This window comes from Oryctolagus cuniculus, chromosome 17, assembly GCF_051225735.1.
Source record: "Oryctolagus cuniculus isolate XC-2025 breed Fujian yellow rabbit chromosome 17, ASM5122573v1, whole genome shotgun sequence".
Classification (NCBI taxonomy): domain Eukaryota; kingdom Metazoa; phylum Chordata; class Mammalia; order Lagomorpha; family Leporidae; genus Oryctolagus; species Oryctolagus cuniculus.
Window position 1 is genome coordinate 26,753,581 of NC_142883.1, and position 26,015 is coordinate 26,779,595.

General features: G+C 41.6%; 1 protein-coding gene across 31 annotated transcripts in view; it reads right to left on the minus strand.

Moving 5' to 3' along the window:
- The window catches only part of SPAG9 (sperm associated antigen 9), a 170,670-nt gene that overhangs the window by 34,281 nt on the left and 110,374 nt on the right, over positions 1-26,015 (minus strand). For 16 of the 31 annotated variants that reach the window (XM_051824855.3, XM_089318189.1, XM_051824854.3 and 13 more), the window contains 5 exons: positions 17,773-17,830; positions 14,696-14,848; positions 14,179-14,230; positions 6,851-6,981; positions 540-596 (listed from right to left, as the gene is read on the minus strand). In XM_051824855.3, the coding sequence (XP_051680815.1) occupies positions 540-596; positions 6,851-6,981; positions 14,179-14,230; positions 14,696-14,848; positions 17,773-17,830 (451 nt within the window). Of the gene's footprint in view, positions 1-539; positions 597-6,850; positions 6,982-14,178; positions 14,231-14,695; positions 14,849-17,772; positions 17,831-20,461; positions 20,474-26,015 lie in introns of all 31 variants that reach the window. The other 15 variants (XM_089318191.1, XM_089318185.1, XM_089318183.1 and 12 more) reach the window with 1 other exon arrangement.

Here is a 26,015-nt window from a genome sequence, read left to right on the forward strand (position 1 = left end):
AAATAGCTAGTTCCATGTCTACTTTTCAAGAAAACTGACACTTCCACTAAATAGCAGATTCACCAAAAAAGGATAAGCACAGTAAACACACAGTACTTACAGCATGAAGATAATTCATTTCCAACACATACACATACCAATCAAATCTCACAAACACTAAGTTTCTCATCTTCACTTTGTAAAAATCCTTATAAACATACAGCCAATGAATGAATCAGTGACTGATTTAATGGAGATCTAGGTAATTATCAATTCCACAAATAACTGCCCTTTATTTCATTTAATTTGAAAAAGGATTTCACCAACTGCAAGCAACACGATGCAGCTTACGATAGCACATTTATTGTCCTGGAGAAAAGCCTTACCGAGTTGGCATGCTACATGTCAAAGAGAAGAAAATTCAGTTTAGCTATTTCCTTCCAATTTTAAAATATGAATAAATTACAGTAGGCACAAAATCATTTTTGAAAATAAGTTTGACTGTAATCTTTTTGTCTCAGGATGCTACCTAATGTCCTTAATTGTTTTTAGATACTCACAATTGCCAGATGCTTGACCTTTTTTTTTCCTGCATGGCTGGATTTTCTCGTGATGCCCTACATTAAAAAAACAAAGAGAAAAAAGAAAATGTTTCTGAAGAACAAAGGACTCAAGGAGTTCTTAGAATAGACAGAGTAGACTCCAATTAAATTAAGTAGTAACTCTGACCTACTATGTGTCAGTCAGTCTGCTAAAGTTATACCACTAAGATAAATAAAATACCATTGCTCCTTCAAAGAGTTCAATCTACTGAAACTACTTGAGTTACCACCTGCTGCTTCCCAGGGTGCACATTAGCAGGAAGCTGGAATTGGGGGTGGAGTCAGAACTTCCACCCAGGCACCCCAGCATGGGATGCAGGTGTGCCAAATGTGTCTTAACTACTGCACCAAACACCTGCTCCAAAACCCTGTATTTAAATAAAGGTCTCTATCATCTGTACTCCGGATTCTCATAAAATAGCATATAACTTCACTGTACAATGGATCTGAAACTCACCCATCACTGAAACAATGACTAGCAAAGAGAAGTGGATAAAATGGGTTGCAAAGAATTCAACACTATTTCATAGTACAATAAGGCATTCTAAATTTATTTACTAAGGTGATAAGAATTCTGTCATCACAGAGCCCACCTTTTAATTTTCTAAAAAAAGACTGATTTTGAGACATCTTTTAATTCAATGAACAAGTTAAAAGTAAGCAACTGGGGGCCGGTGCTGTGGTGTAGGGGGTGAAGCCGCCACCTGCAGTGCTGGCATCCCACATGGGCGCCGGTTTGGGTCCTGGCTACTCCACTTCTGATCCCGCTTTCTGCTATGGCTTGGGAGAGCAGTGGGGGATGGCCCTAGTCCTTGGTCCCCTGCATCCATGTGGGAGACACGGAAGAAGCTCCTGGCTCCTGGCTTTGGTTCAGCACAGCTCTGGCTGTTGCGTCCAATTGAGGAGTGAACTGGTGGATGGAGGACCTTGCTTCTCTCTCTCTCTCTGCCTCTCCTTCTAATTCTTTCAAATAAATAAATAAATAATTTTTTTAAAAGAAGTAAGGAACTGTTTCCCTTTACTTGCTGACTACCACCTGGCTGCTACAGTTATAAACAGCAATGACGCGGCTGGTGCTGTGGCTTAGTAGGTTAGGCTTTTGCCTGCAACACCACATCCCATGTGAGCAACAATTTGAATCCTAGCTGCTCCAATTCTGATCTAGCTCCCTGCTAATGACTTAGGAAAGCAGTGGAAGATGGCCCAAGTGCTTGGGCCCCTGCACCTATGTGGGAGACCCGGAGGAAGCTCCTAGCTCCTGGCTTTGGATTAGCGCAGCTCCGGCCATTGCAGACATCTCCAGCTGTTGCAGCAATCTGGGGAGTGAAAAAGCAGATGGAAGACCTCTCTTTCTCTATTTGTAGTTGTGACTCTCAAATAAATAAATAAATCTTTTTTTTAAAGAGATCCACATCAATAAAACCAGAGATGAAAATGGAAATATAACAACAGATACTACAGAAATAAAAAGAATCATCAGGAATTACTAGCAAGAGCTGTATTCCAACAAATTGGGAAACCTAGAAAAAATGGACAGATTCCTGGACACATACAATCTATCAAAATTGAGTCATGAAGACACAGAAAACCTAAACAAACCAATAACCACGATGGAGACTGAATCAGTGATAAGAAAAACCCAGGACCAGATAGTTTCATTGCTGAATTATATCAGACTTTTAAAGAAGAACTAATTCCAATACTTCACAAGCTATTCAAAACAACTGAAAGGGAGGGAATCCTCCCAAACACCTTCTATGAAGCCTGCATCACCTTATTTCCTAAACCAGAAGAAGATTTAACAGAGAAACAGAACTATAGATCAATATTCCTGATGAACACAAATACAAAAATCCTCAACAAAATATTAGCTAACTGAATCCAACAACACTTCAGAAAGATCATTCACCTGGACCAAATGGGATTTATCCCTGATATGCAGGGATGATTCAACATTTGCAAATCAATAAACGTCATACATCACATTAACAAAGTGAAGAACAAATATCATATGATTATCTCAATAGATGCAGAAAAATAAAATACAACATTGTTTCATGACAAGAACCTTGAGAAAACTGGGAATAGAAGGAACATTTCTCAACACAATCAAAAGGCAATGTATGACAAACCCACAGCCAGCATCCTATTGTATGAGGAAAAAGCTGGAAGCATTCCCCCTAAGATCTGGAACCAGACCAGGATACCCACTCTCACCATTGCTATTCAATATAGTCCTGGAAGTTTTAGCTAGAGCCATTTGGCAAGAGAGAAGAAATCAAAGGGAGGAAGTCAAACTATCCTTATTCGCAGATGACACAATTCTATATATAGGGGATCCAAAAGACTCCACTGAGAGACTACTGGAACTCATAAAAGAGTTTGGTAAAATGGCAGGATATAAAATCAACATCCTTTGTTTTTTAAAATTTATTTTTATTTATTTGAAAGACAGAATTACAGAGAGAGGTAGAGACAGATGGAGAGGTCTTCTATCCGCTGGTTCACTCCCTTGATGGCCTTAATGGCTGGAGCTGTGCTGATCCGAAGCCAGGAGCTTCTTCCGAGTCTCCCACATGGGTGCAGGGGCCCAAGGACTTAGGCCATCTTCTACTGCTTTCCCAGGCCATAGCACAGAGCTGGATCAGAAGAGGAGCAGCTGGGACTAGAACCGGCGCCCATATGGGATGCCAGCGCTTCAAGCCAGGATGTTAACCTGCTGCGCCACAGCACTAGCCCTCAATATCCTTCCAATTCAATCCCATCGAGGTGGCATGTACCAATGCCATCTCACTGTTCCAGGTGATCAGTTTCAGTTCACAGTTGGTCATGGTGAAGGGACTGGGAGTCAAAGGGAGCACATAGACAAGTCTAGTACCTGCTAACGCTAACTGATGGAGTAAATAAAGGGGAGAGTGATCCAACATGGGAAGTGAGATACTCAGCAGACTCATAGAATGGCAGATGTCCTAAATAGCACTCTGGCCTCAGAATCAGCCCTAAAGGCATTCGGAGCTGGCTGAAAAGCTCATGAGAGTATTTCAGGCATGGAAAGCCAAGACACTCTGGCAAAAGATCTCTGCGAGTGAGATCCCAGTGGAAAGAACAGGTCATCAAAGAAGGAGGTACCCTTCTCTGAAGGGAGGAGAGAACCTCCACTTTGACTATGACCTTGTCTAAACAAGATAAGAGTCGGAGAACTCAGAGGGCTTCCATAGCCTTGGAAACTCATGACTGGAGCATAGGGAGATTACTGATGCCATAGACAGGAGTGTCAATTGGTAAAGTCAACAACAGGAGTCACTGTGCACTTACTCCTCATGTAGGATCTCTATCCTTAATGTGCTGTAAAAAAAAAAAAAAAAAAAAAAAAAAAAAAATCCTTTGTATACACAGGCAATACCATGGCTGAGAAAGAACTTCTACAATGATAATTACAAAACTAAAGAAAGAATTAGATGACATTAAAAAAAAAAATGGAAAAATCTTCCTTGTTTATAGGTTGGAAGAATCAATATCATCAAAATGTCCATACTACTGAAAGCAATTTACAAGGGCTGGCACTGTGGCACAGCAGGTTAATGTCTTGGACTGAAGCGCCAGCATCCCATATGGGCACCAGTTCAAGACCTGGCTGTTCCACTTCTGATCCAGCTCTCTGATATGGCCTGGGAAAGCAGTAGAAGATGGCCCAAGTGCTTGGGCCCCTGCACCTGTGTGGGAGACCTGGAAGAAGCTCCTGGCTCCTGGCTTTGGATTAGCGCAGCTCCGGCCATTGCAGACATCTGGGGAGTGAACCATCGGATTAAAGATCTCTCTCTCTCTCTGCCTCTCCTCTCTCTCTGTGTAACTCTGACTTTCAAATAAATAAATAAATAAATCTTTAAAAAAAAAAGGCAATTTACAGATTCAATGCAATCCCAATCAAAATATCAATGACATTCTTCACAGATCTAGAAAACATGATGCTAAAATTCATATGGAAACACAAGAGACCCCAAATGGCAAAAGCAATTTTATACAACAAAAAGAAAACCAGAGGAATCACAACACCAGATTTTAAGACGTACTACAGGGCAGTTATAATCAAAACACCCTGGTACTAGCACAAAAACAGATGTGTAGGCCAAAGGAACAGAATAGAAAACTCCAGAAATCAATCCATGCATCTATAACGAACTTATTTTTGACAAAGGAGCTATAATCAGTCCCTGGAGCAAGGACAGTCTCGTCAACAAATGGTGCTGGAAAAACTGGATCTCCAAATGCAGAAGTATGAAACTAGCCCCCTACCTTACACCTTATGCAAAAATCCACTCAAAGTGGATCAAAGACCTAAATCTATGACCCAATTCCATCAAATTACTAGAGAACACTGGAGAAGTTCTGCAAGACATTGGCATAGGCAAAGACTTCTTGGAAAAGACCCTAGAAGTATAGGCAATCAAAACCAAAATTGACAGATGGGATTACATCAAGCTGAGAGGCTTCTGCACTGCAAAAGAAACACTCAGCAAAGTGAAGAGACAAAATGGGAGAAAATATCTGCAAACTATGCAACTGATAAAGAGTTAATATCCGGAATCTATAAAGAGCTCAAGAAATTCAACAACAACAACAAAACAAACAATCCAGTTAAGAAATGGGCAAAGGACTTGAACAGGCATTTTTCAAGACACGAAATCCAAATGGCAACAGACACTTGAAAAAGCACTCTGGATCACTAGTCATCTGGGAAATGCAAGTCAAAATCACAATGAGGTTTCACCTTACCCCAGTTAGAAAATGGCTCTCAAACAGAAATCAACAAACAAATACTGGCGAGGATGTGGGGAAAACGGTACCCTAATCCACTGTTGGTGGGAATATAGACTGGTCCAGCCACTGTGAAAGATAGTATGAAGATACCTCAGAAATTTGAATACAGACATACTATATGATCCATCTATCCCATTCCTTGGAAATTACCCAAACCAAAAGAAATCAGCATATGAAAGTTATGTGTATGCCCATGTTCACTGCAGGTCAATTGACAATAGCTAAGATATGGAATCAAAGCAGATATCCATCAACTGATAATTAGATAAATAAATTATGGTATTATATACTATGGAGTACTACTCAGCTGTAAAAAGAAATGAAATCCTGTGTTTTGCAACAAAATGATACAACTGGAAAGCATTATACTTAATGAAATGTCAGTCCAAAAAAGTCAGATATCATATGTTTTCTGTGATCAGGAGTAACTTTTAGAGTACCTAAAATGTAATATATTAGAGTTAATTAGACATTTTGAGATCTGATGACTGTTTATAGTCCCTGTCTCTTCTGTTGAGGAACAATGTTTTTTCTCTCACAGTATTTGTTGAACCCTTTACTTACTATAGGGTTAATCTTACGATCATTAAGTAATTGAAAATAGATCTTTGTAAAAATTAGGAGTTGGATAGGAGAGGGAGGAGGAAGAAAGGCTGGAATGTGAGTGCGAAGAAGAAAAGTGTCATTAGTATACCCTAAGTCTGTATATAATGTATACCCTAAATTCTATATATAGGAAATACATGAAACTTATACAACTTAAATAAAATTTTAAAAAATTATACTTCTTAGTAGGACAATTTTCTTGCCCAATAAATAAAGATTACAACACTCCCTTCCTTCTCAGCAACTATAGCAGTTACAAGTATAGCAACTGCAAAATGTGTTAGACACAATACTTCATCCTAGTATGACCTTGGTAAGGGATAAACTGTGAGCTCTTTCTAAATTAAAGGAAGGAAGGGTGTTACTGACAACACAACCATTAGTTGGCAGTATTACGTAAAATTTAAGATCCAACTGATTCAAAGACATTAATGAAAAGTATATTTATTAAAAAAGTCAAAGTCAGAAAAAAATCAAGCAAGAGTATTTCACAGGAAGACACTGAGTAAAAAGGTTTTATTTTCCCAGGTTGCCTATAAAATTTTTACCTTTGTTCACATTGCACAAGTAACATCAAATTATATATTCTGAAAAATGACCGTCATTCATTCCTAAGTAGTAACAAGGGTTTTGTAGAGGTCACGGGAACATCCTCCAAGATTACATACTGGACCAAAACACCCATTTTTAACATGTTATGTTACTAACTTCAAGTGTGACTTCAGAAAATCTCTCCTAGTAAACACAGAAAAGGGCTTGGACCTTCCAAGGCAAGATGCTGGTTCTCAATGAATATTCAAACCCATGAAACAAGAGCAGGAAAACACTGGAATACTTTTACAAACCGAATCATCTCTGTCCATCGAACAGCTTCTTGAAGCTCCATCAACCTCTCTTTATACTGGTTTCTCTCCATAAGAACTCGGGCCATTTCTACTCGAGTAAACCTCTTCCTCTGGGCTGTGGGAATATCACTCTAATGACAGAAAGATGACAGGTCACTCTGGAGCTTATACGCAGAGACATTTTGGTGCTAATCTCAGACTTACACAAAATCTTTAAACTCTTAACCACAATTTGCAATTAACCACTTAAAAAAGGTTTTATTCTGTTTCTGAGTATAAATACAAATATTTGAACATATTATAAAATAAACATAAAGAATAATACACAACTTGAACTAAAATTAAAAAGTTAACTACATGGATTTAATATGCTCTTTTTTTAAAAAAATATTTATTTATTTATTTGAAAGGCAGAATTACAGACAGGCAGAGGCAGAGAGAGAGACCTTCCATCTGCTGTTCACTACCCAAATGGCTGAAGCTGGGCCAATCTGAGGCCAGGAACCAGAAGCTTTTTCCCAGGTCTCCCATGCAGGTGCAGGAGCCCAAGCACTTGGGCCATCTTTTACTGCTTTCCCAGGACATAGCAGAGAGCTGAATCAGTAGTGGAACAGTCGAAATTTGAACTGGCGCCCATATGGGATGCCAGTACTGCAGGTGGCAGCTTTACCCACTAAGCCACAACACTGGCCCCCTAATATGCTCCTGTAAGTTTCACTTGAAAATGTTGCCCTAACATTATTTTAAATTCATATTCTATAACATTTGTCATTCAGAAAATACCTAGAAGCTTATTTCAAACAAGCTTCACTTCTCTTCAATTTTTTATTTATTTGACAGCCAAAGACAGACACACAGACACAGACACACAGGGTTTGGGGGCGGGGAGAAACAGAAAGAGAAAGATCTCCCATCCTCTGTTTTGCTCTTCAGATTCCTCCAGTAGCCAGGACTGTGCCAGGCTGAAGCTGGGAGCTGTGAACACAATACAGAGCTCCCACACAGGTGGGAGAGGCAAAAGTATTTCAGCCTATACCTGCTGCCTCCCAGGGTGCAAATTAGCACAGGAAGCTGGAATTGAGCAGAGTCTGGGACTTGAATCCAGACACTCTGATATAGGATACAGTTGTCTCAAGTGGCATCTTAACTGCTATATCAAATGCTTGTCCCAGAATAATTATCTTAAACTGACAACTCACATATACACCCAAAGTCAGCATAAAGGGATAACTTAGTTCCTAGTTACCAAGGTATCCAACTAAAAATAACAACACTAAATACCAACAGAAATACAACAAGATGGGACCATTGTTTTAACCAGAATTATTCTTAGAATAAAGAATGTTAAGTGGGGCCAGGGTTGTGGTGCAGCGGGTTAAGTTGTTGCTCGCAATGCTGGCATCCCATAGGGGCACTGGTTTGGGTCCTGGCTGCTCCACTTCTGACCCATCTCCTTATAAACATGCCTGGGAAAGTGAAGGAAAATAATCAAAGTGCTTGGGCCCCTGAACCCACATGGGAGACCCAAACAGAGTCCTGGCTCTTGGCTTTGGCCTGGCCCAGCCCTGGCTATTGCAACCATTTGGGAAGTGACCCAGTGTGATGGAATGAGAAGGCCATGCCAAGATGGCCACTGGCAAGCCAGTGTCAGTTACTCAGGAATGGCCTCGAAAACCACTTGGCAACAGAGCCTGCCTGGCAACAGGTTGTGATTGGATGGTTTTGGAAACCACATGGCAATGGAGCCTGCCTGACAACAGGCTGTGACTGGATGGCTTCGGGTACTGCCTGGCAACAGGCTATGATTGGTTAGGGCATAAACCGCCCCTTGACCGGATTCGCTACCTTGGCTACTTAAGCTGCTGTACCAGCTGAAATAAACGAGTCTGCGGGCTGCTCCCCTCTGGCCCGCTTTCACCCGACTCCCACCCGACTCCCAGCCGACTCCCGGGGTCTGTGTGGTGACTCTGTGCCTCTTGCCCCCACCATGCTCCTCCTCTCAGAACGAATCCACAGCAACAACCCTGCAGGTGAAGATACTTCTCTCTCTCTCCCTCCTTCCTCTCCCTCTCCCTCCTGCCCCCGGCTCCCCATCTCTTTCTCACTGCCTGTCTCTCTGTAACTCTGCCTTTCAGATAAATAAATCTTTGGGGCCAACGCTGAAATATAGCAGGTAAAGCCATTAGCCTCAGCACCAGCATCCCATATGGGTGCCAGTTTGAATCCTGGCTGCTCCACTTCTGATCCAGCTCCCTGCTAATGTGCTGGGGAAAGCAGCAGAGGATGGCCCAACTGCACCCACATGGGAGATCCAGAAGAAGCTCCTGGCTCCTGGCTTCAGATCGGCCCAGCTCTAGCCATTGCGGCCATTGAGGGAGTGAACTAGTTGATGGAAGATAATCTCTGTCTCTCCCTCTCTGTCTGTAACTCTGCCTTTCAAATAAATAATAAATATTTTATTTAAAAAGATAATAAAGCGGGCCGGCGCCATGGCTCACTTGGTTAATCCTCCACCTGTGGTGCCAGCATCCCATATGGGCGCCGGGTTCTAGTTCTGGTTGCTCCTCTTCCAGTCCAGCTCTCTGCTGTGGCCCGGGAAAGCAATGGAGAATGGCCCAAGTGCTTGGGCGCCTGCACCCACATGGGAGACCAGGAGGAAGCACCTGGCTCCTGGCTTTGGATCAGCGTAGTTCTGGCCGTAGCGGCCATTTGGGGGCTGAACCAACGGAAGGAAGACCTTTCTGTCTCTCTCTCTCTCTCTCACTGTGTAACTCTGTCAAATAAAAAAAATAAAGCAAATAAATAAATCTTAAAAAAAAAAAATGAAGAGGGGGTTTGTGCAGTGGCATAGCAGGTACAGCCTATGTCTGAAATGCCAGCATCTCATATGGGCATCAGTTTGTGTCCCAGTTACTCTAGTTCCAACCCAGTTCCTGCTAATGGCCTGGGAAAAACACAGGAAGATGGTCCAAGTGCTTGGGCCCCCATGTGGGAGACGCAGATGAAGCTCCTGGCTCTTGGCCTGGCCTAGTGCTAGCCATTGCAGCCATCTGGAGAATGAAAAGCAGATGGAAAATCTCTTCTGCCTATCTCTCCCTCTTTCTCTATAACTCTGACTTTCAAAATAAAGAATATATAAATCTTTAAAAAATACAAAAAAACTAAAAAAATTTTTTTAAAATAAATAGAAATATGAACAACAAAGAGGCAGTTGTAAGTCAACTTCTTTCTGCTGCTGATTTACCTCTCTTCTGGAGAAAAAGATGAGTTTAACTGTAGGACTTGTGCTTAGCTGGATGGAGTAAGCACATTTTGTATCACAACTGAAAAGCTTGGGACAGCAATAGAGAGGCTGGGATTAGCTATCAGCAGTCTTCTTGTCACAGAACTTAGCCTCTCCTTTAAATAAAAGCTAAACAACAATTAAAAAAGGACCCTGAATTTGCAACATAGCAATTCCACCACTTGGTATAAATCCTGGAAAAGCTTTTGCTCCTATAAACCAGGAGACTTATATTACAATTTTGTAACCATAGCATCATTTGTGGTGGTAAAAACCTGAACACCAGCTAAATATTCTTCATAGGAAAATAGAAAAATTAGACTGTTCATATAATTGGATTTTATTTATGTAAAATTTATTTGAATAAAATTTAAATAAAATTTATTTAATAAAATTTGTTATTTAATAAATTTAAATAATTTAATAAAATTTATTATTTAAAAATATTTTTATTATTTGACAGGCAGAGTTAGACAGTGAGAGAGAGAGACAGAGAGAAAGGTCCTCCTTTTTTCTGCTGGTTCACCCCCCCAAGTGGCTGGCACGGCCGGCGTGTTGCGCCGATCCAAAGTCAGGAGCCAGGTATTTCCTCCTGGTCTCCCATGTGGGTCAGGGCCCAAGGACTGGGGCCATCCTCCACTGCACTCCCAGGCCACAGCAGAGAGCTGGACTGGAAGAGGAGCAACCGGGACAGAATCCAGCGCCTTAATTGTTTTTTATAACACAGTGAACATGAATAAACTACAATACTATAGTAAACAGAGGTGAGTCTCAAAAATACATAGAGTAAAAGAAGCAAGACTCGGGGCTGGCGCTGTGGTACAGTGGGTTAAAGCCCCAGCCTGCATCACTGGCATCCCATATGGGCACCAGTTTGAGTCCCGGCTGCTCCACTTCCAATCCAGCTCTCTGCTATGGCCTAGGAAAGCAGTAAAAGATGGCCCAAGTCCTTGTGCCCCTTCACCCACGTGGGAGACCCAGAAGAAGCTCCTGGTTCCTGGCTTCGGATCAGCTAGTTCTGGCTGTTGCAGTCATTTGGGGAGTGAACCAGCGGAATGAAAGACCTCTCTCTCTCTTTCTCTGGCTCTACCTCTCTCTGTAACTCTGCCTTTCAAATAAATATAATAATTCTTTAAAAAATTACTTTTTAAAAAAGAAGGAAGTCTCTAAAACTAAACATGGTATGAAACACCAAAACAATGAAAACTAAATCATGTTATAGGAATACAACTATATATATGTGGTATAGTAGAAGTATTTTTTCAAATTTAGGCAAACAATAAACACAGAATCATACAGTCTCTTCTGAAGGGGAGGAGCACAGAGTAATTTCAATGTTTAGTAACATTCCAGTTCTTAGTTTGGGTGGTAGGTTCATAATGTTGATTTTTTTTTTTTGGTTCCCTGACTTGCATATATATTTTTGGTATTCAATATTATATATATATTTTTTTGACAGGCAGAGTGGACAGTGAGAGAGAGAGACAGAGAGAAAGGTCCTCCTTTAGTGTTGGTTCACCCTCCAATGGCTGCCGCAGCTGGCCGCTGCGGCAGGCACACTGTGCTGATCCGAAGCCAGGAGCCAGGTGCTTCTCCTGGTCTCCCATGGGGTGCAGGGCCCAAAGACTTGGGCCATCCTCCACTGCACTCTTGGGCCATAGCAGAGAGCTGGCCTGGAAGAGGGGCAACTGGGACAGAATCCGGCACCCCGACTGGGACTAGAACCTGGTTGTGCCAGCACCGCAGGCAGAGGATTAGCCTACTGAGCCACAGCGCTGGCCAGTATTCAATATTATATTAAAAACACCAAGAGGACTGGGCATTTGGCCTCGTGGTTAATATGCCAGTTAGAACGCCACATCCCATATCAGAGTGCCTAGGTTTGATACATGCTTCCAGCTCCTGACTCCAGCTGCCTGCTAATACAGACTCTAGGAGGCAGGGGTGATAGCTCAAATGATGGGGTCCTTGCCACTCAAATGGGAGGCCTAGGTTGAGTTTTGGCTCCTGCTTCGACCTCTGCCCACTTCTGGACATGTGGATATTCAGTAAGCTACCATCTTTCTGCATCAAAAATATATTTTTTATTTTTTCAGAAATTTAAAAACAAAATAACTGACTGAAGTGGCACCAAATGATCATTCTGTCCGGGACACACTTGTATCTCAAGTATGACCTTTGACCTGTAAATGCCTGGTATAAGAATGATTCAAGGGCAGGGGCTATGGCAAAGCAGGTAAAGCCGCCACCTGTGGCAGCAGCATCCCACTGGTTCGAGTCCTGGCTGCTCCACTTCCTATCCAGTTCTCTTCTAATGTGCCTGGGATAGAAGATCTCTCTCTCTCTCTTTCTCTCCCTCCCTTCTTTTCTGTAACACTTTCAAATAAATAAACAAAAAACATTTTTTTTGACAGGCAGAGTGGACAGTGAGAGAGAGAGACAGAGAGAAAGGTCTTCCTTTGCCGGTTTTCCAATGGCCGGCTGCAGCGCACTGCACTGATCTGAAAGCAGGAACCAGGTGCTTCTCCCGGTCTCCCATGGGGTGCAGGGCCCAAGCACTTGGGCCATCCTCCACTGCACTCCTGGGCCACAGCAGAGAGCTGGCCTGGAAGAGGGGCAACCGGGACAGAATCCGGTGCCCCCACTGGGACTAGAACCCGATGTGCCGGCGCCGCAAGGTGGAGGATTAGCCTAGTGAGCCACAGCGCCGGCTAATAAACAAATCTTAAAAAAAAAAAAATGATTCTAGGTACCCACAGAATTACCAGTATACTACCAATGTCAGCAAGATGCTCATTTTTGTTCCTTTGTATTTATGTATATTGGCATCAATGTGAACTAATTAGCTAATTCTGAAATTCTAAACTTCATCTTTTCATGTTAAATATTAAACAATTTTACTATTATACTTTCATATTTCTTTTTTTAAAGATTTATTTTATTATTTACTTGAATGACAGAGAGAGAGGTCTTCCATTTGCTGGTTCACTCCCCAGATGGCTGCCACAGCTGGAGCTGAGCCAATACAAAGCCAGGATTCAGGAGCTCCTTCCAGGTTTCCCACATGAGTGCAGGGGCCCAAGGAACTTCGGGCATCCTCTGCTGCTTTCCCAGGCATATTAGCAGGGAGCTGGATCGGAAGTGGAGCAGCCAGGACTTGAACCAGCACCCATATGAGATGCTGGCATTGCAGACAGGGACTTTAATCTGCTGCACCACAGCACCAGCCCCTAAACTTTCATATTTCTAAGTCAAAATTTGATACAAAACAAACAAAAACAAAAGAAGTCCCAAATGCCCCAGTTGACCCTTGAACTTGAACATGCAAACACAGGTTGAACTACAGTGCCACAGCCACAGAGGAAAAATGAGTACACTGTATGTAGAGAGAAAGCTTAGTATCTGGGTATCATGTGGACACATGAGCTATCACATTCATGACCACAGACACATCAACTGATTTTAAAGTCTTTATAAGGGGTTGGCGTTGTGGCACAGTGGATAAAGCAGCCACCTCTAACACTGGCATCCCTTATGGTACTGGTTCCTGTACTGGCTACTCAACTTCCAATCCAGCTCCTGCTGATGACCTGGGAAAATGGGAAAAGCAGTGGAAGATGGTCCAAGTATCTGGGCCCCTGCCAATCATGTGGGAGACCAGAATGAAGCTCCTGGTTCCGGGCTTCAGCTTGACCCAGCTCTACCCACTGCGGCCATCTGGGGAGTGAACCAGCAGATGGAAGATCTCTCTTTTTCTGTCTCTCCTTGTCTCCCTGTTAACTCTAACTTTCAAATAAAAAATATATCTCATAAAAAAAGAACACTGATAGGAATGCAGAGATATCCAGCATCCAAGCAAGGTAAAATCATAACGTGTGACGTGCAAAAGCAAAACAATACATTAAGCATGAAAAGAAGCAGGATAATATCGTTCTATATAAATAAATAAATAAAATCTTATAATACTGTATCCAAAGCTTAATCTGCAAGATTTTTCTCAACTATAAAAATGTGGTAAAGAAAAAGTTTAAAATTGTAAACCTACGTCGTCATCATCTTTTGCTTTTTGCCTTGCATCTTCAGCTTCTGCACGAGCTCTAGAGGAAACAAAACAAAACCAAAAGTTATTTTAACTGAGTTCATCTATTCAAAAAACAAAAGAGCAAGTCAACAATTTTAACTACCACTAAAGGATTTGTTCCTTCTTTTGCCAAACAGGGTATCTGACAGCCTTCAATTTGGAGAAATGTTATTCTGGTACTGCTTTCAGAAAACAAACATTAAAGAAAGCTGGGTGAAGAAAAATACTTAATGTTTCTGGTTTCTTCATTATCAAAATGCAGGTGTTTGACTAGCTCTTGTTCTTTCCACATCATTTACAGACACCAGCAATGATAACATCTGAGTGAGAAACTGGTGAGTGGAGGGGTGTGCTCAGGGCAGAGGCCAGCTCTGGGGCACTCTGCCCTCTCCCAGGCAGCTGCTGGGCCTTCCTACCTGGAAAGGGGCGGGGCTCAGCCTCGGGAGTGCACACTGGCAGCCACCGTGGCTTCAGGACTTACTTCCTAAGCTCCTCCTCCAGCTCCTTGTTCTTCTCCTCTAGCTTCAGCTTGGCTTGCTGCACAGCCTCCAGCTCCCCCTGCAGCACATCCTTCTCACAGGTCAGTTCGTCCACTTTTGCTATCAAGTCGTTCTTCACTACATTCAAAGCATTTCTAAGAAACACATATTTCAAGTGCATCGTTACAAATAAATATCTCCTCTTTCAGCTTATTCATTTACAGACTAAATACAATCACAGCTCCATAACTGAATATTTCAAGACATTCTACCTGATCACTGTTTGTAGATAAAAAGATGCAGAGTGAAGAGCAATATTTTTACTCTTCCCACTTAACTAATGAAAAATAAATGGATAAAACAAAACAGACTGATAATTAATAGACTATTAAAAAATAGCAGTCATACAACAAATTAGGTTAGTAAGACATGAAAATATAGTATCCAATCAGTAAAGTAAAATTACCATTAATAATTAATGAAAGCAGTCTAAACTGTTTAAAAAATCCAAGGCTGGCACTGTGGCATAACAGGTTAAAGCCATGGCCTGCAGCGTCAGCATCCCATATGGATACTGGTTCAAGTCATGGCTGCTCCACTTCTGATCCAGCTCTCTGCTACAGCCTGGAAAAGCAGCAGAAGATGGCCCAAGTCCTTGGGCCCCTGCACCCATGTGGGAGACCTAGAAGAAGCTCCTGGCACCTGGCTTCGGCCTGGCCCAGCACCGGTTGTTGTGGCCATTTGAGGAGTGAACCAGTGGATGGAAGATCCCTCTCTCTCCCTCCCTCTCTCTCTCTCTCTCTGTCCCTACCTATCTTTGTAACTCTGCCTTTCAAGTAAAATAAATCTTAAGAAAGAAAAGGAAAAAAATTCAAGATCTGCTTCCATTGAGGATAGTGGACACAGGAGCTCACTATAGCTGTATGCTGTCTTGGATACCCAAAGATGCTACAAAGTTGCTCTCACATAGCAAATTGACAAAGGGACAAACACTGCTTTTCAAATGACTGAGGACCAGTCCCACTACACAAGACTTCAGTGTGCTTAAGGGCCTAAGTGTCCCAAATTGTACCCAAGAATGTGCAACTACAGAGGAAAGCTCTGTGGCAATTACAAACCAAAACGTGCGTGTAGAGGGGCAGGTACTGTGGTGCAGATTAAGCCATTGCCTGGGATGCCTGGATCCCATATCAGAGTGCCTGGGATCAAGTCCTGCTTCTATCTTCTGATCCAGCTTCCAGCTAATGTGCGTGGTAGGCAGCAGAGGATGACCCAAGAATTTGAGTCCTTGTCACCCATATGGGAGACCCAGATGAGTTCTTGTCTCCTAGCTTCAGCCTGGCCCAGCCCTGGTTGCAGGCATTTGGGGAGTGAACCAGTGGACAGAAGATCTGTCTTTCTCTCTCTCTTGGTCGTTTTTCCTTTCAAATAAGTAAATTTAAATTTTATCTATATTTTAAACTCCAGGAGAAGAGCTAAGAAAGCAGACAAATCTCAAGGGGCTGGTGGGGGTGGGGCAGAAGATGGGAGCATGGAAAGCAAGAAAGCATATGAAGAGCTGGTGCAGTGCCGGCATTCCATATGGGCGCCACTTCTAGTCCTGGCTGCTCTTCTTCCAATCCAGTTCTCTGCTGTGGCCTGGAAAAGCAGCAGAAGATGGTACAAGCACCTAGGCCGCTGCACCCACATGGGAGACCCAGAAGAAGCTCCTGGCTCCTGGCTTCGGATCCAGCTGCAGCTGTTGTGATCATCTGGGGAGTGAACCAGCAGATGGAAGACCTTTCTCTCTGTCTCTCCCTCTCTCTCTCTCTGTAACTCTACCTTTCAAATAAATAAATAAATAAAATCTTAAAAAAAAAGCATATGACACAATTAAAATATTAAAATCACAGAGGCAGGCATTTGACCTAATGGTCACAATCATATCCCAAATTGGAGTACCTGGGTTTGATTCCCAGCTCTAGCCTCAGCTTCCTGCCAATGCAGAACCTGAGAGGCAACAGTGATAGCTCAAGTAATTGGGTCCTTGCATCTACATGGGAGACCTGGACTGAGTTCCCAGCTCCTAGCTCCAACCCCAGACCCAGCACCTAGGCTGTTGCAGGTATTTGGGGAGTGAATTAACATGGAAACTGCCTCTTCTCCTCAAGTACATTAAAAAAAAAAAAAAAAAAAAGGTGCAGATACTTGTTGAGTAGAAAGGAGATAAAAATCTATGTTTGTACAAAAAATAGAGCAATGAAACTTATTCATCAGGGCCATGCAGCTCCCACTACCTATTTCTGTGTGTGTATATCTGTAGAGAAGGGGAACTGCATTAATTCTATGTCAAATTGATGAAGTGTATTGATTTGGACAAAAAGAAAGTCTGGTATCTTTTGTTCCTTGTTAAAATTTTGTATACACTAGGGCCGGTGCTGTGGCATGGTAGGCTAAGCCTCTGCCTGTGGCACCGGCATCTCATATGGGTGGCAGCTCATGTCCCCTTCCGATAGAGCTCTCTGGTATGAGAAGAGAGTGGAAGATGGCCCAAGTGTTTGGGCCCCTGCACTTGTGTGGGAGATCTGGAAAAAGCCCCTGGCTCCTGGCTTCAGATTGGCCTGGCTCTGGCTGTTGCAGTCATTTGGGGAGTGAACCAAAAGGTGCAAAACCTTTCTGTCTCTCCCTCTCTTTTTCTGTAATTCTACCTCTTAAATAAATAAATATTTTGAAAAAATTTATTTATTTATTTGAAAAGCAGAGTTACAGAGAGGCAGAGACAGAGACAGAGAGAGAGAAGTCTTCCTTCTACTGATTCGCTCCCTAAATGGCCGCAACAGCTGGGGCTGGGTCAATCCAAAGCCAGGAGCCAGGAGCTTCTTCTGGGTCTCTCACATGAGTGTAGGGATCCAAGGCCTTAGACCATCTTCTACTGCTTTCCCAGGCCATAGTAGAGAGCTGGATTGAAGTGGAGCAACTGGGACTCGAGCTGGTGCCTACATGGGATGCTGGCATTGTAGGTGGTGGCTTTACCTGCTACGCCACAGTGCTGGCCCGTAAATAAAATCTTTAAAACAATTTTTTTTTGGTATATACTTACTTGGTTTCCAAAAGTTGTGTATTTTCTAATATAAGATTCTCAACTTCACGACCCATTCCTATCAAAAGAAAAATGATAAAAGACTTTGAAGATAAATATAAAAAATGATATATATATTTACCAGAGTAAGTTATAGTCACAAATTTCAATTTATAAATTTTACCTGTCATTCAGTAAATACCATAATTTTGTCTGCTATCTCATTTGATATATATAGTTACATGGATTATAAAATATAAAAGTTATTTATCACAAAATAAAGTGAGAGGCTTTTTGGCCAATTCTTTATATCTGTTAGTTTGGATTCATTTCTCATAGATAATATTCCAAAAGGATCAAAACTTCTTTGCTAAATACTCTAACAAGTAGCATTACTCGGGGAAACAATTAGGTCTTATTATAGAGTACAGGCAGAAACAAGGCCAAAGACAGAACCCCCAAGGCAGATGAAACCTTACCAAAGAAATTATGGTCTTAAAGCCCATGCATTCCATGTAAAGCAAAAACAAAGAACAAGAAACGTTTCATGTAAGAAACAGCATGAAAATAGATTATTAATCTATAAAGTTTTATGCATGATATGAAAAAACATCTGGAATCACAATGTTATGATTTAATGTATAATGATGTGCAAAAGATAGAAATAAAGATGACTCTATTCATAAGGATGCTCTCTGATACATCTAAAAAATACTAATTTTTTCTCACAACAAAACTGAATTAGACTGAAAACCCCAAATCAATACCACAAAATTTTTGCAAAGTTCCACCTATTAAGTGATAATATTCAGCTGTCACTTTATAGAACTGTGCTTAATATTTTTTAATGAGTTCTTTAAGATAGGCACATTCAATGAAAAAACCCAGTGTAGAGGTCTTTAGGGAGAAGAAAGCTATTTAATTTGTTTCTCATAAGAAACTGAAGAATTGAAATATTACAGGACATTGATAAAAACACAAAACAAAAGAACTCCCACTATTAACTTGTCTCAAAAATTGTGGCACTATCTGTGGAAAACCACATCTAGTGGAAGAAGTAAGACTTACAGCCCAGGTCATCACCCAGGTAAACAGGAAGAAAATATTTCTAAAGAAAATTACGTAAGGCCAAAGCGTCAATACATCTATTTGTTTAAAAAAGAAAAAGTGGTACCAGCATTGTGGTGCAGCATCCCATATGGGTGTCAGTTATGAGTCCTGACTGCTCCACTTCTGATCTAGCTCCCTGCTAATGCACCTAGAAAAGCAGTGGAAGGAGATCAGCTGGGTAGTCAGCTCCCAGCTACCCCTGTGGTAGAAGTGGAAGGAGTTCCAGGATCCTGGCTTCAGCCTAGCTCAGACCCAGCTGCATTTCCACATCTGGGGGAAGTGAACTAGTGCATGAATGATTCTCTCTCTCTGTATATATATGTACGTGTGTGCGCACACACACACATACACACATATATCATATTGCTTTTCAAAGAGAACATAATGCTACAAATTACTTATAAATTACTTAGAACAAAATAAGGGGCTGGTGTGGTGGCATAGTAGGTTAAGCCTCTACTTGTAGTAATGGAGTCCCATATGGGTACCAGTTCATGTCCCAGTGGCTCCTCTTTAGATCCAGCTCTCTGCTATGGCCTGGAAAAGCTGTAGAAGATTGCCCAAGTGCTTGGGCCCTTGTACCCATGAGGGAGACCCAGATTAAGCTCCTGGCTCCTGGCTTCGAATTGGCCCAACTCCAGCAGTTGCAGCAATTTGGGGTGTGAAACAGTGGATGGAGGATCTCTCTGTCTCTCCCTCTATCTGTAGCTCTGCCTCTCAAATAAATAAATAAATCTTTAAAAAAAAAATAAATAAATAAAGTGGCCGGCGCTGCGGCTCACTAGGCTAATCCTCCGCCTTGCGGTGCCAATACAGGGTTCTAGTCCCGGTCGGGGCGCCGGATTCTGTCCCGGTTGCCCCTCTTCCAGGCCAGCTCTCTGCTGTGGCCAGGGAGTGCAGTGGAGGATGGCCCAAGTCTTTGGGCCCTGCACACCATGGGAGACCAGGAGGAAGCACCTGGTTCCTGCCATCGGATCAGTGTGGTGCGCCGGCCGTGGCAGCCATTGGAGGGTGAACCAACGGCAAAGGAAGACCTTTCTCTCTGTTTCTCTCTTTCACTGTCCACTCTGCCTGTCAAAAAAAAAATAATAATAAATAAATAAAATAAAAGCAACCTAGGAATGCTAAAAAGTTAGTGCTTACACATGGACTCATATTCTGTATTTTTTGCAAATATTCCAAAAAACCAGGTCATTTCTACCAGAAAGAACTAAATATCAAAGATAGTAGCTTATTTAATCATCCATCCATCCATCTATCCTCTAGAAACTGAAAAAAGCCACGATATACAAATTTCCAAATTCCCAATTCCACAATAATTTTTTGCAAGACATCTGTTTTAAACATTATGTTAATTCTCTAATAAAACTATAGAGATGATAGAAATAGAGATAGGACTAGGTGAAAACAGTCTGTGTAATAACTGCTTGCTATGAACTCTTCAAGCATTCAGATACGCATAAAAGCTGAATGTATATATTCAGAGCAAAAAAATAAAGCTGAGCAGAAATAAATGATGATAAAGCACTAGATGAGAACGGCAGCCAAGAACACCTAGCTTAAAAAGCAATGCTATTAAAGTATTTAAAAGCATACACACCAGAATATTCCCCTGGGTAAGCAGCCCAAGAGAAAAATGAATGAGAATTACAATTAAATTGTTTTCAGAAAACAAGAACTAAAACATTTATTTTAAAATGAGAAGGAGGTGACAAAGGAACTGAAATGATACAGAGAACCCACTAACTAAACAAACTGTAAATATTATAAATAGGGAAAAAATGAAATATGTACTATAGGAGATATGTATTATATAATAAAGTTTCTAAAGTGTATATTAAATCTACACATTCTCAACGAAGAGTACTCTCAAAATATAGTGGATAAATTTCATATATATATGACCAACAGGATAATCCAAAATTTTCATTTTGACATATATCAACAAAAACTTATTATAACTGTTAAGAATACAACTCAAATGACTGTATCTCTATTCAAGACTTAAACTAAGCATAACCTTAGGTCTAATATATTTGGAAACTTTATTAAAAGTAATCAAAAAAGCCATCTTGCAGTTTTAAAATAAACCTTAGAAGTCTTATCAACTTTTAGTGGTGAATCTCAAGCCTGGCCCACAGGTAGGCTCCAGAGTTTTCTGGTAATCGTTTGTGAATGTACGTACCATTTTCGCTACTTCTGTGTATGTACTTTTCTGGAAAGGATTTTTAATCCCAGCAGATGAGGAATCACAGATTTAGAGTTGAAACAAAACTGTTAGAACTTTTTTGTGGGGCTGGTGTTATGGCATAGTGGGTAAAGCCACAATCTGTGATGCTGGTATCCTATATGGGCACCAGTTCATGTCCCTGCTGCTCCACTTCTCATTCAGCTCCCTGCTAATAGCCTGGGAAAGCAGAGGAAAATGGTCCAAGTGTCTGGGCCCCTACCACCCACGTGAGAGTCCCAGATGAAGCTCCTGGCTTTGGCCCGGTGCAGCCCTGGCTGTTGTGGCCTCCTGGGGAGTAAAACAGTGGATGGAAGAGCTTTCTCTCTGTAACTTTTTCAGAATAAATAAATAAATCTTAAAAAAAGAGAGAGAACTATCTTGTAATCTCATTCACTTAGTTGCTGTGCTAAGTGCTAGCTACAGATGTAACAGTGAGCAAAAGACAGTTGTTCCGATCACCTTGAGTTCCTGGTCTATTCAGAAAAAGGTACATTAAAAATGACAGTAAATTATGAAGAATGGCATAATAAAAGGCAGTGTGTTATAGGAATACATTTTTTCGGATAACTAAGCTTTAATAAGGGGATCATGGCAGAATTCCTGGAAGAAAATGCTATTCAAGCAGAGAAAATAAATATGAACGTGCATTAAGGCGAGGCAACAAACAAGCAATGTTGATTGGCTGTGTGGGGACACATGAGAGGTTTAGGGTGGACAGCTGAGCAGACGGTGAGGCTATTCATTCCCTGAAACAGTACATGTTGGTGCAAGAGTACCCTTGGGGCAGGGCAAGGAAGATGATGAGCTTTAGGTACATCAAAGGAAATCACCTTAGGGGTGTATAGTAGGCAGTTTGGAAACATCAGTTTAGGACTCAGAAAAGATCTGGGAAATTAAACTTAGGGTAATTGTTAGCCATGAAAGCCAAGAGATTAGAAGAGCAAATATGATTTCCCGAACACAGAACAAGCTAAGAACAGGAACACTGATGCTGGAAAGGTGAACAGAGGAAGCAGGTCCTGTTAAGACAACTGGAAAGGAATCATCAGAAGCAGAAAAGGATGCAGGCAAGTCTGATGTCACAGAAACCCAGCAAAGGCAGTGTTTAAGACAAATGCTAGAGAGAAGTCACATGAAAAAACTCAGAGGAACTACTGGTTATAGCAACAAGAAGTATGTAAGGTGAGTGTGGGGAAGAATACCAGGTCATAGCAGGATGGGGAAGAAGGAGGGACTGGGGAAGTCTTGCCTAATTTAAATAGCCACACTTTCAAGAAGTCTGTTTTGTTCACTGACATATCACAAGTGTCTAGAACAACGCTTGACACAAACAATCCACAGACATGGGAGGAGAGTGAGTAGTAGGTAGCAGGGGGTTAAGATACTGGGTCAGAGGCAGGCACAATTTTAAATGCTTAAATGACAATAGGAAGAAGTTCGTAGAGATAATGAAGTTAAAAACACATCAGATAATCAAGAGAAAGAAAATCTCAAGAGTAGAATATAGTCATGGGAAGTAAGTGACTACAGTGAAGGGAGAAAAAGGTCACTGAAAATAACAAAGTCACCAGATGAAACACCAACCACGATAAAGGACAGCTGCTGAGGATACCTCCCATAAATGATTAAAATCAGAAAAAAGTAATCTAAATATGAATCTATGTATGATTGAAAGAAATTTACATCTTAGAAAAGAATTTATGATAATACAATAATTATTCTAAATGAATGATAAATTATAGAAGTGGATTGTATACTTAATAGGTAACCCAAAAGAAATTAGAGAACCTTGGGGAACAATTTTGTTAGCTTAACTACAATTTCACTTAGCATTACCTCAATTGCCATCATTGAAATGCACAGAAGAAAAGCCAAGGAACAAATACACTCCTCAGAAATTTCATGTATTACCTTTGGCCAAAAGTATTCACATAGGGATAAGTTACTAAGGGTTACACGTTAAGACAATCTAATCTGTAACATTCTGGAGGTAAATATGTCAATATCTGCAAAATGCAAAAGAGGGGTTACAGTCTATTTCTGTTTTTAATTTTTTAAAGTTTTATTTATTTGAGAGGCAGAGACAGAAGTTTTTTCAAGGTTGCTAGCCCCAATCTTTCTTTTCTAATAAAGAATTAAATTAAGGCCGGCGCCGCAGCTCATTAGGCTAATCCTCCACCTTGCGGCGCCAACATAGGGTTCTAGTTCTGGTCGGGGCGCCGGATTCTGTCCCGGTTGCCCCTCTTCCAGGCCAGCTCTCTGCTGTGGCCAGGGAGTGCAGTGGAGGATGGCCCAAGTCTTTGGGCCCTGCACCCGCATGGGAGACCAGGAGAAGCACCTGGCTCCTGGCTACGGATCAGTGCGGTGCCGCAGCGGCCATTGGAGAGTGAACCAACGGCAAAGGAAGACCTTTCTCTCTGTCTCTCTCTCTCACTGTCCACTTTGCCTGTCAAAAAAAAAAAAAAAAAAAAAAGAATTAAATTAGCAACCTAGCACTGAAAAATAATCGTGGTCCTTTAAGTCAAGAATTTTCTGAAAGAATATTAAGCATAATAACTAATTTAAAGACAGAACCTGATGCCTCAGCTTCTTTTCTATACTGAAGACAAGACACAGACTCTGGGAAGGGGGTGTTTGGCCTCAGTTACAAAGCCCACATCCCACACCATGGTGCTTCTAGCTCACTACTCAGCTCTGGCTTTGGCTCATGACTAGCTTCTTGCTAACAAGACACTGGGAGGCATCAGTAATGGCCCAAGTAGTTGGATTCAGGCCATCCATCTGGGAGACCTAGATTGAGTTCCCAGCTTCTGTCCAGTCCAGTCCAGCTCTAGCCATTGCAGGCATCTTGGGGGAGGGAGGTGTGAATCAGCAGTTGGGGAGCTCTCTGTGTCTCTCAAATAAATAAAATTGGAAAGAAACACACACACACACACACACACACACACACAGCTTTATTCTGGTTAACACAGTCAGCATGCAGAAATTTGGGGGAATTATGCATATTGGTTTTGATGGTGGTTACAGAACCATTGCCTTTTTCAAAACTCAAAAATCTATACACAGAAAAAGAGTGAACTGTATGTGTATGTAAATTGTAATTAATATTTTTGGCAACTGCCTTTCAATTCTGTTGGTTTCTTAAATAAAACCAATCAAATCTTAAAAACTTTTCTTGCAGAATTTGATGTTAAGTAAAATTACAGCATATAAAAAAATGGAACATTCTTGAAGTAGGCATTTATCACAGTGGTTAAGATGTCTGAATCCCACACTGGAGCGCCCAGGTTCAATTCCCAGTTCCATCTCCCTCCTGACTCCAGCTTCCTGGACACCCTGGGAAGCAGTGATGATAGTAATGGCTCAAGTAATTGGGTTCCTGCTACATGAGAAATCTGGATGGAATTTCTGGCTCTGGCTCTGGCTCTAGCTTCAGTGGCTGAGAGCATATGGGGAACAACCCAGTGGATGGAAGCTCTCCCTGGCTGACTGGCTCTTTTGTTCTCAAATAAAAAAAAATAATTAAATATTACCTAAGAATGAATTATTCCTAGCCCTCCTTCAGAAATATAACTCATCCAATGCCTTCCACTGTTTCACTGAGACATTAATGGTAAAAGTCTGTCTGTATCTGGGTAGGGACAGTTCTATTTACATACTTTCAACCTCTCTTACTAGACTGACATTTAGATAGAACTTGTGTTTCCTTTTAGAAATACATCACAGGGACTAGCACTGTGGTGCAGTAGGTTAATCCTCTGCCTGTGGTGCCATATTGGCACTAGTTCTAGTCCTGGCTGTTCCTCTTCTGATCCAGTTCTCAGCTATGGCCTGGGAAAGCAGTAGAAAATGGCCCAAGTGCTTGGGGCCCTGCACTAGTGTGGGAGACCTGGAGAAAGCTCCTGGCTCCAGATTGGCCCAGCTCTGGCAACTGCAGCCATTTGGAGAGTGAACCAGCAAATGGGAGACTTTCTCTCTCTCCCTCTCATTGTTTGTAACTCTACCTCTCAAATAAATAAATAAAATCTTAAAAAAATACATCACAATGTCATGAACATAACTGGCAATCAATAAATTCAACATAAATTAATGCAAGCCATGTAATTCCACTCTAGAGAACAGCATCTTTTGAAAACAGTATGGTTTGTATTATAATTACACTAATGTAAAACTTTTGTGTAGCCTAGTATCTATTACAAAGGTACAGGTTTTTAAATCTCTATGGTTCTCAATTTGTATATGGTCTTAAATTTATAAGAAAGGTACACCAGGGGCCGGCGCTGTGGTACAGCAGGTTAAGCTGCCACATGAGTGCCAGCATCCCATATGGGCGCCTGTTCAAGTCCCGGTTGCTCCACTTCTGATCCAGCTCTCCACTAATACACCTGGGAAAAAAGAACAAGATGGCCCAAGTCCTTGTGGGAGACCCAGAAGATGCTCCTGGCTTCAGCCTGGCCCAATCCTGGCTGTTGCAGCCTTCAGGGATTTTAGGGAGTCAACCAGCAGATGTAAGATTGATTCCTCTCTCTCTCTAATTCTGACTTTCAAATAAGTAGATAAATAAATCTTAAAGAGAAAAGTACTCCAAAGCTAAGTCACATGAATCACAATCATGTGATTACTGCTGGAAAGAACTTCAGAGATCACTTAGAGCAGTGGTTAGCAAACTTATTCTAATGAAGGGCCAGAGAGTAAATCATTTGGGCTTTGCAGGCCATATGATCTCTGACGTAAATTGCTCAACTCTGTGTTGGGAAAAGAAACCAGACAAGTAAGCAAATGGGGGAGGCTGTGTTCCAATAAAACTTTATTTACAGGGGCTAGCACTGTGGCGTAATGGCTAAAGCCGCAGCCTGCAGTGCCGGCTTCCCATATGGGCACCGGTTTGAGTCTTGGCTGCTCCACTTCCTATCCAGCTCTCTGT